This window comes from Rhopalosiphum maidis, chromosome 1, assembly GCF_003676215.2.
Source record: "Rhopalosiphum maidis isolate BTI-1 chromosome 1, ASM367621v3, whole genome shotgun sequence".
Lineage (NCBI taxonomy): Eukaryota > Metazoa > Arthropoda > Insecta > Hemiptera > Aphididae > Rhopalosiphum > Rhopalosiphum maidis.
In genome coordinates this window covers 40,524,334-40,534,539 of record NC_040877.1, presented here as the reverse complement: position 1 = coordinate 40,534,539, position 10,206 = coordinate 40,524,334, and the positions used below count along the sequence as shown (strand labels likewise).

Here is a 10,206-nt window from a genome sequence, read left to right as displayed (position 1 = left end):
AAATTTCAGTCTTCTCGGTCACTCTGTCGGCACTCGTTTCATGTTTCCCCCCGAGGCACACCACACAGCACCCTGTCGATCGGCGGTGCGCGCACCACCGCCGCCCCAACCGCCATCACCACCGACACCGTCGTCGTCGTCGTCGTCGTCGTCGTCGCCGCCGCTGCCGTCGTCGTCGTCGTCGTCGTCGTCATCGTCGTCGCCGTAGTAGTCGTACACATACACACGCACACGCACACACCGCGCGCTCTCACACCACCACCGTAACCACCACCACTACCACCACCACTACCATCACCGCCACCCCACTACCGATACCGCCGCCAAGCGACATCGCATCGTGTAGTGTACACACACACCGCCGGCATACACACGCGATATTTCGCCCCGTTCGTACCTCCGTCACCGGCTGCCCCGTGTCGTCGAGCACACATCACAATATCGCGCGCTCCGACTCGCACGGACGACGAACGCGCGTCACACACCGTCGACAGACTAGTCGCGATTTATTCGGTTTTTTTTTTTTCGATCAAATTATCGTTTTCGTATTTTGGTTTTTTTTTCTGTTCGCTCGACAAAAAACGAAAATATTATTTTTTTTTTTAACTCGTGACCGTATAAAAACACGTCCGTCACCTACCCACCAGTTGACGTTTTTTAATTTTAATTTTTTTTTTTTTTTTTTTTTTTATTAAATTTTGCGATGTTTTTGCCCGCCAAACATGTTTTACCCGACCGCCAATGGCCACCCGGCGACACGCCGGCGTCACGCCGATGATGACTGTTCGCGCGCGGCATCACCGTCACCGCTACGACGAGTGTCGTTACTACAACACCGCCACCACTGATACTACTACTACTACTACACCCACTACCACCACACCACTACCGTCGCCGCTACAGGACTGCTCTAGCGACAACAAAACAGTACGCTCAGCTGATTCTCATGTGCTCGCACGCCGAAGGAGAAGCTAATAACGTAAGTTTAATATTTTCAAGTTATCCTGTAATTACTCCGCTTACACGTCGAATTACATCACCGCCGTCGATTTTATCGTTCTGTTATTTTAGATTATAATTATATGGTATTTATCATTGAGTCGTGTACTGTTGGGCTTATTACGAGCGTATGATTGGCTAAAATAATTTTGCTAAACGAGTCCGAAAACACGGTGCTCGTCGGCGTTGTGGTAATTATTTTTCGCGCGATTCGGTTTTGTTTAGGAGTTTCAGAGGAGCCGTGATATTGGTGTTTCTACTGTATTTATTCATTTCTTCCCGGACCACCGATTAGCTCGTAATAATACAATATTAAATAGGTACATCGTATCACATCTCCCTTGTCGGTGTCCACGGCAAAGATAAAATTCTCGACTAATTTAATGGTGGGAGGTCTCAAATATTCTGTAGCAGTGTGGCGTATATTATATTCTCGTGGGGTAAAACCAACCTCCACACCTCCGACGTATTATTTACCAATACAAATATTTTTAACAGAAACACTATTCATACGTCATACCTAATATTATACGTATTAATTATTATTAAGTTTAATTATAATACAGCGCTTAGTATTTCCCTAAAGATAAATTGTATTTCCATTTTTTTTTTTTTTAGTGAAAACGTTATTATTTTATCAATAGACAGGTTGACTAGCTTTTCAGATTTGCTCCGAAAGTCTGTGCTTGTCGTTTGTCTCGGGTAATTAGTAAAACGTATGGTTCTGGGATTTAAGTTGAACGTAAAATAACGTTCGTTAAATCACTATTGATTTTGTATAAATATATTGTGTTGTCTTAAAAAACGAAAAAATTATACACGTGATTATTGAGAAAACCAAAACTAATAAATATTATTTCGATGAGGGTAAGTCTCGGTAAGACTCTCCTCCAATCTTCGCTCAACATAATAACATAGTCCTCGGTGAATTACGATCCGTTAATATTACTATAAACCGCGGTGACATTGAACGATATTATTCGAGTTTGTATTAATTCCGCGGGACGAAAATACACCAGGCGCGTATTAAATTTCCCTACACACGTCGTCGGACGATAATAAAGCAATAAAGCGCGATCGGCGAGCGACACACATCGATCGCGATAACAATATTATTATACTATTATTCGTCCAGGTTATACACGAATATTGTTATTTTTCCGATACTCGTGTGGATTACATGTTATATTAATACAGCTGTATAGGTACACGACGCGCGCGCGTAGTCGATCGTAATAAGCCGTCACACGACGATATTCAATTATTGTATATTCCGACGGTTTTTGTTTTCCGATTTACGCTTAGCATGTATAGGTCGCGAATTATTTAGGTGAATGCACGTAAACGATTTTCTACTCTGTAAATTCGCCGCCGTGTTTGCACACTATTACATTACTGTTTTTATTTATTAATATATAATATTATAATATCCACGACGAACACATCGATGCCCGAGATTTCAAATTCTCGTTTCTACACGGTTTCTGGCGGCGGGACCATGCCGTACTTGCTACCCGGTACGTATTTAGACCGTTTTACATCACACGATATTATTATTATTATTAAGCATCTCAAATGACTTTGTTCACGCGCCATGCGCATAAAATTGTATGTTTTTTTGTAAAAATATTAATTATAATTCATAAGTCGAGTAACCCGTGTATAAGCGACAATACCGATGTTCCGCATCGATCGGTCGAAAGCTTATATTACGTACTGTAAAATATTATCGCGTTATAAAACGTCGACGGAGTGAGAGTGAATCTAAACAAAATAGTTACTCATAATATCGTATTATTATTATTATGACTGTTATAACAGGTATGTCGATTACCGTGAGTCATTCCTCGTTGCGCACCGCGATCAAATCGTTGCATTAGTTCGTGTTTTTTTTTTAGTTTTTTTTATAAAATATAATAATATAATTATTATACTAACCGCACGAGCATACACACACACACACGAGCGCCCCCGTCAGAAATGCCATATAAACGTAATTAAAAATCGTTATTTTTGACAAGACTTGTATGAGATATTAACCCCCCCCTCAACCCTTCCCACCTATTAAAAGATAATTGGTATACCAAGGTATTGTGACGTAAAGACGCGATATTAATCGATATTTGAACGTAAAAATACGAGACTCGAGTTAATAGAAAAATAAATCGGAAATTCGGAAGTTTACGCGTTATCGGCTGAAATGTCGACGTAATAATAACAATATTAGTGTCTGGCGGCGGCGGACCGCTGTGGCGGCGGCGGTGGTGGTGGTGGTGGTGGTGTTGTAATACATCGCGCGCGCACCGTCGTCGGCGAGAGTGTTTCGAAGTTTTTATCGCCCGACCCCGACCTTGACATACCCCGTGCCTTCGTTTAGTAGTGCGGCATTTCCGTCGTAAACGGCGTAAGTACACACGTCTGAACGCAACTCGACCGAATCGTGTACACGTCATGTATACAATATTTTTATTATTGTGATCGGTGGGCAGAGGGTATATAGTATATACATTTATAAAACGACGACGGCGACTATATAATGATAATAATAGTAATATAATAACGCGGAAACCGCTGCTATACGTTTTTCCACACAACGGAGTGGAAAAAAAACCAAAACAAACCGATTTGTCGTAATAGTCGACAATATTTATTATCACCATTATTGTTTGTATTGCGCGTTTTTCAGCGTTTGTCGTCGCGAGCGTTACACTTGTCACCGCATACAAACACGGCACACCGCGCACAGGTGATGTACGCTCGATGCCGGTCGACGCGGGGGGAGGGGGAGAGGTCGATTAATTGGCCCCGCGCGCGCGCGCGCGCGTGTGTGTGTGAGTGTGTGCCTGAGAGGAGATGTGTACGTACGTAAATTACACAGGTCGTATACACTTGTCACAGCGGGTGGGCGGCGCCCCGACGAGGGGTCGCGACTTCGTTTATACATGTATGTGGCTTATGTATACATATATATATATTATTATTTGTATTTTATACGCAGTGGCCAGCGCAGCACCGCCGGCCGCGTTCAAAGGTCCGCGAGGGGTGTGTGTACACTATTACGGTCCGCCGATTGCGAACATTTAAATATTATCATTCGTTATTTTCGGACACGTAAAAAGCGTAAAAATCACATAACAACCGTCTACCTACTATAACGCACGCATAACAATAATATATCGCCCCGATGATCGTTAATAACGCCTCGCGCGGCGGCCGCGTCGCCACCTCTCTCCACCGCCGTCTTTCGACCGCACCCACTCGCGCGTTACCCGCGGCCCGCGTGTACCCGACAACACTTGCTGCTGTGCGCCAACAATAATTATGACTAACGCGTTTTCGTGTGTTTTTTCTCGTTTTCAGCGCACGTAGTCATGGAGATGCAGATAAGCAACGCGTCCGAGTTCCCGTTGTACCACTCGATGGCGACGGGACCGCACTCGTTCCAGCTTCCCGGCGCCATACCACCCGTCACCACCATACCGTCGTACAAGAACACCATGTTCCCGGACCGGTTGGGCGGCTTCTATTACGACTCGGCGGGCGTCACGCACGCCATGCCCGCCGAGCGGTGCGACCGGTGCTACGTCGAACTGTCGATGATCAGCAGTGGTCACCACTTCGGCAAGAAGCTGTGCGGCATGTGCGCGGCCAAGGAACAGCAAGTGTCGCCCAAGGTGGAGACCGAAATCCTGGACTTGGACTCGCAGCAGGTCATGTCGCAACAACAGCAACAACAGCAGCAGCAGCAACAACAGCAACAACAACAGGACACCAAAGCGTTCTTGCAGCACGGCGTCGTCGTGCCGCCCGGTTACGACAGGCCGCCACAGCCACCTCCACCGCCGCCGCCGGCGGTCGAGTGGCCCGGCTACTTTCAGCCGCAACAGAACACGCTGTCCGGCGAACACCTGTCACCCGACTACAACAACGTGTCGACAACGACCACCACACCGCCGACGATGATGGGCGGGTCGCCGCCTTCCGACATGCAACAACAGCAACAGTACCAGGCCAACTTTGACGGTGGCGGGTACGCGGTCGACTCGAACCAACAGCCCGGCGGAGGCGGGAGCGGCGGCGGCGGCGGTGGGTCCGGGTCCGGGACCAAAGGAAACGGGTCGTGGAAGTCGAACGAGGCCCGGCGCGCCAAGACTTACGAGTGTCCGGCATGCGACAAATGGTTCACCAGTTCGGGTCACCTGAAACGGCACTACGGCACGCAGTTGCACAAGAACGCGGTCAAGCAGAGCGGCAAACCAGATCCCGCGCTTTTGCCCATGAAACATCACTATCATCCGTACCGGGATCCGGCATACGTAGCGCAACAGAAGCTCAAGCAGCAGCAGCAGAACGGGTCGTCGTTGCACAAGCAACAGTCGTCCATGATGATGCCAGCCGACTTCCGCCCCGTCACGTCCACGTCATCGTTCAACACCGATTCTTTTTTAGAGCTGACTCCCCCAAACCTGACAGCAAGCCTCTCGGACAGTTTGGGGGGAACCCAATTCCTACCGGCCCGCCGGCCGGTCAGCAACAGCAGCAGCAGCAGCAACAGCAACAACAGCAGTACGGCAGGTTTCACGGACGAGATGCAAACTTCTTCTTATCCCAACAACAACAGCAACAAATACCGGGCGGACCTAACGGTGGTCCGTACGGCGTCCCTCCACCCGGCCACGTCGTTCCCCGGCCACCGGCAGTCGACGGCGGGTCAACAAGCGCTTTCGGCATACCTGCACCACCAGATCACGGATACCATCCAGCCATACACCACCCAGGGTTCTATGATCCAAACAACTACCAACACGGATTTGTACACCACTATGCCCGACAATAACGGCCGTGGTGGCCATGTCTACCATATCCACCACCATCAGCAACCGAATCAGCTGGAACAGCCGTACCATCACGGCAACGCGATCGCCCGCAATCAACATCAACACCAGCTGCCGCCTCTGCCGCCGTCGCACCACCACCACCACCAGAGAACCGTCGAATATCAACAGCCGTCCACGACGGTGCCGCCGTCCCAGTACCAACAACAGCCGCAGCAAAACCATCAGCGCCAGTTGCACGTGCTGCAGCAGCGCAACATCAAACTGGAACCCGTCGAACAGGTGGAATACAACAGCGTTGACGACACACCGATGGCCAGCCCGGACTCGAGCATTGATCATCACCATCATCACCTTCAACACCACCAACAAATGCACCACTATCACCCTCAGTACCAAGGCCTGCTGGTGGTCGCGCCCATATCGCCGCAATCGCCGCCACCAGCGGTGCCTTTGCCGCCGCAGCATCACGACGAGGACACGATGGTCAGCGACAGCGGCGGTTCCGTCGACCTGGACACTGGTTCGCCGCCAAACTTTAACGGCAGCTGCGCGGAATTGTCGTCGTCGCACTCGTCGCTGGCCAAAAAGTTCCGGAAAGCCACGCGCGTCTCGTGCGACCTTTGCAACAAGGACTTCACGGACAAGTGTTACAAGACCCAGCACGACCAGCGGTTCCACAGCGGCGAAAAGCCGTACCGGTGCGGCGTGTGCGGCAAGCGGTTTGGCGAGCACAAGCAGCTGCAGGTGCACGAGCTCCGGCACAACGACAGCAACAAGGCGTTCCCGTGCACCGTGTGCACCAAAAGCTTCAACTTCAAAAACGATCTTGACCGGCACTTCATGTCCAGCCACTCGGCCGACAAACCGTACCAGTGCGTGCAGTGTGAGAAGAAGTTCGTGCGGTTGGACCACAAGCGGCACCACGAGAAGACGCACGACGACGCCGTGGAGAAGACGAAAAAGAAGAAGAAGGCGGCGGCGGCGGCGGCCGACATGACGTCCGGCCGTTACGGTGGCCAACAGCTGCAGCACGCCGAGGACCAATCGTAAAACACACACATATTATACACGTATATTATTTGCACGATCGCGTGAATCGCGTTTTAAAATAAATTGTATGTTCTCCCCGTAAACACGTTAACGATTACGAGATAAAAATGTATTGTCGCGGGAGTAGGCGACGCGACGACACACCGTCAATGTAAATTGTATTATTATAATTTTTTTTTATTTCATTTTCAAATTTCGGTCGAAACAACGTTATACGCGCGTGTTCGTGTCGCGCAAACCACTGTCGGGAATATTATTGCCGCCGGCACGTCCGAAAACGCGTATGACCGTGTAGGTACTGTATAATAATACTATACTTGTATCGATTTACTGTTCCGGACGTCTTTTCGTCCGATAAAAATCGCGCGTCGATTTTTCTGAACCTGACCGGTCCGGCATCCCGGCACCGTCATTATTAGTGAAAACATTTTTCGAGATTGACCGGCATTATAATTTATGTTGTACATAACAATAATAATAATCCTAAATCCAGGGGCATTACAATATTGTTAAGAATTTTTTATTAATATATTTTGCAGCTCGCACCAAAAAGCCGACTACAATCCTAACTCAATCCATATCCCTTCCCCCCCAAAAAAAAACAAATAAAATAAAAATAAATAAATACATACCCCGTCTCCCATTGTTGCGTCGTTTGTTGATGGCTCAATATCTTATACTAAGTATATACCTAATATATGTATTATTATTATTATTTTATACATTTTTTTTGATTTGTTGAATTTATTTTCATTTGATTTTGGGTACCAATATTGCATTAGTTAAAACATATCCCCCACATGTTACATATCACACGACGACGCTCTAGAATTATTATTATTATTATATTATTACTTATGACATTCGTTTGTTTCGTACCTGCTATTAACTATATAATATAATTGTATGATAATATTATATTGGACATATAAACTGATATTTTTATTTTGTGACCCACTATAATATTATTTTGTGTTAAGTAGATTTTTTTTTGTTTATATAGCGGTAAGATGAACGCGTTAATTATTATTTTTTTATCGCCCTTTGTCCTCGGTGCGAATTTTTAAGTTTTTTCACATATACACACAGTTCTGTTACTTTTCCAAACTTCATTGTATTAATTGTCCATAATATTATGTGTTATTACGCCAAGTGTTTATTATTATTATTATTATTATTATTATTTTTTTTTTTTGATTTATTTTAAAACAAATATCGATAGTACAAAAAAGTACCTCGTAGATATTGTGGAAGACTACTACTACTACTACTACTACTACTTGGTATCAACAAACAAATTTATATAATTATAAGTATAACAATAACAATTATAATTATATATTATATATTATTAATAATTAGCAAAATTATTATATAATGTTTTAACGAGCAATAAGTTTGTAAATAAAAACAAAAAATAATAAAGATTGATTAGAAATAATACGTTTTTTTCTGCTACGCCGTTTGTGTGTTTGGTTTCCTTATAATCTATAAAAATTATGTACATATTATATGGTTAAATAGGTTGATTTTACAACCAATAAGTGTATGGAGTCACCCTTCTCTCCCGTCCGTCATATACACTTCCCGCTTCATTTCGACGATAGGGTCGTGGATTTTGAACCCAAGAAAGACCCTTTTAATACGTCGTAGTCCTAGTCGGTATATAATAAGGGATGGGAAGTGATTCTTATAACCCTTCGCGGCTTCCACGCCGCCGTTCTTCCTCTTTTAACCGTATTTTATTAGGTAGTATTACGGTACACTTATTTCAAACCGACCTAGGGCGAAATTGCCGCCGATTGTCAGCTATACGAGTTTGGATAAACGGAAAATTACTGGTTAAAAATCAAGTAGCGTTCAACGAGCTTTATTTATTATTATTTATTTATTTATTAATTGTTAAAAGTAGTTATGCGTAGATCGCCCAATCGTAAACAATTACATATTAATAATATTACCGAAATGTCTATCTTGAATTATCGTTAAGAAATAATAATTATAATAAAAAAAAAATAATGAATTTGGAACAACAATATTAAGAATAGTGCAGAAAGACGGTTTTTCATTTGACAGTTGGCGTCATCCATTACTAAAGGAGGCTGATTAAACTGTATATTATAGCATTATTATTATATGATTTTTGTCGACACACGTCAAAGGTTTGTAATAAATAAATTGATAATATAACATATTATTATGTAAATTGTGTTTGTGAGATATTTTGCGTATGATTAAATCATGCGCGTTTGTATAGTATATATCAATTGATAAATAGTAAGTGTCTAGAAAATTTTAAAAACCTTCAATTCATAGCGAACACGCAATGATTCGAAATCGGTAAATCATGTTATATGACTTATATACATTATATATAGATAAAAATGAAGATTACTATATAAGTGACATAAATAATCAATATGGTAAAAATATATTTTCAATCGTCGGTCATCGTATATGGTTATAATTTCATATGCGTATTAAGTACTATCGTGTTATATAATTATATTATCATTAAACTGATGGTTAGGTCCCAAAGCCAAATTGTATTTTCATTTTTCAAACACAGAAATGTTACACAGTGTAGCCTGTAGGTAAGTAGTAAGTACTATATCTATATATATGTTATACTCGCTATATGTATTATATTATATTCGCTTTATTATTATACAGGTAGCACACCCTGACTACCGTCACCGCCATTTACCTCCACAACCTATTCAAACTCTTCCACCTCATCATCCTCCTGTACGTACTATGTGCATATACATATACTCTTAGAGTTTTATATAATATACGTGGCAGTCCCGCGTGTTGGTCGATAGAAATTTACATTTTTCGAGACCGTTCTCGCGCGGTCACTGCGGTGTAGAGGACCCACCGAGCAAATGACGTCTAAATATTTACAAGTGTTTGTGTTGACCACCGTCGTAAAAGGTTATATACATTATATGTGCGCTACACACACACACACATTACATAAATTATGCCACTGCCTGCACACACTCGTCTCTCACTCACACACACACACACATATATATTTATATATACAGCGTTCAATATAAAGTGTAGTACCTACTTAGGTACCTATGAAACGGTGGGGTAGTGAAATATCATAAATAATAATAATACAGCATATGGACGTATCAAAACACGCATTGGTCGGATATTGTATAATATAGAGGATAGTATTTGGTTTGGGAAACATTTCAAAATTAGCTCCGACGGTTGAACGGCTAAGATTAAATAATAATCAGTCTTATAGTTTTCTTCCGTTATGGGCACATCGCGCTCTGCCGTCGAAAATTATATAGTTATA

General features: G+C 43.7%; 1 protein-coding gene across 2 annotated transcripts; it reads left to right on the top strand.

Annotated features, from left to right (window-relative positions):
• The first annotated feature begins 216 nt into the window (after positions 1–216).
• Positions 217–8,269, top strand: LOC113548453 (myb-like protein AA). 2 transcript variants are annotated; one of them, XM_026949337.1, is made up of 2 exons: positions 217–979; positions 4,360–8,269. In XM_026949337.1, exon 2 carries the CDS (start codon positions 4,371–4,373, stop codon positions 6,885–6,887), a length of 2,517 nt encoding a protein of 838 aa, XP_026805138.1. In that variant the 5' UTR covers positions 217–979; positions 4,360–4,370; the 3' UTR covers positions 6,888–8,269. The 2 variants fall into 2 exon arrangements, with proteins under 2 accessions (XP_026805138.1, XP_026805137.1); XM_026949336.1 differs by lacking the exon at positions 217–979 and adding an exon at positions 1,662–2,516.
• The last annotated feature ends 1,937 nt before the right edge of the window (positions 8,270–10,206 follow it).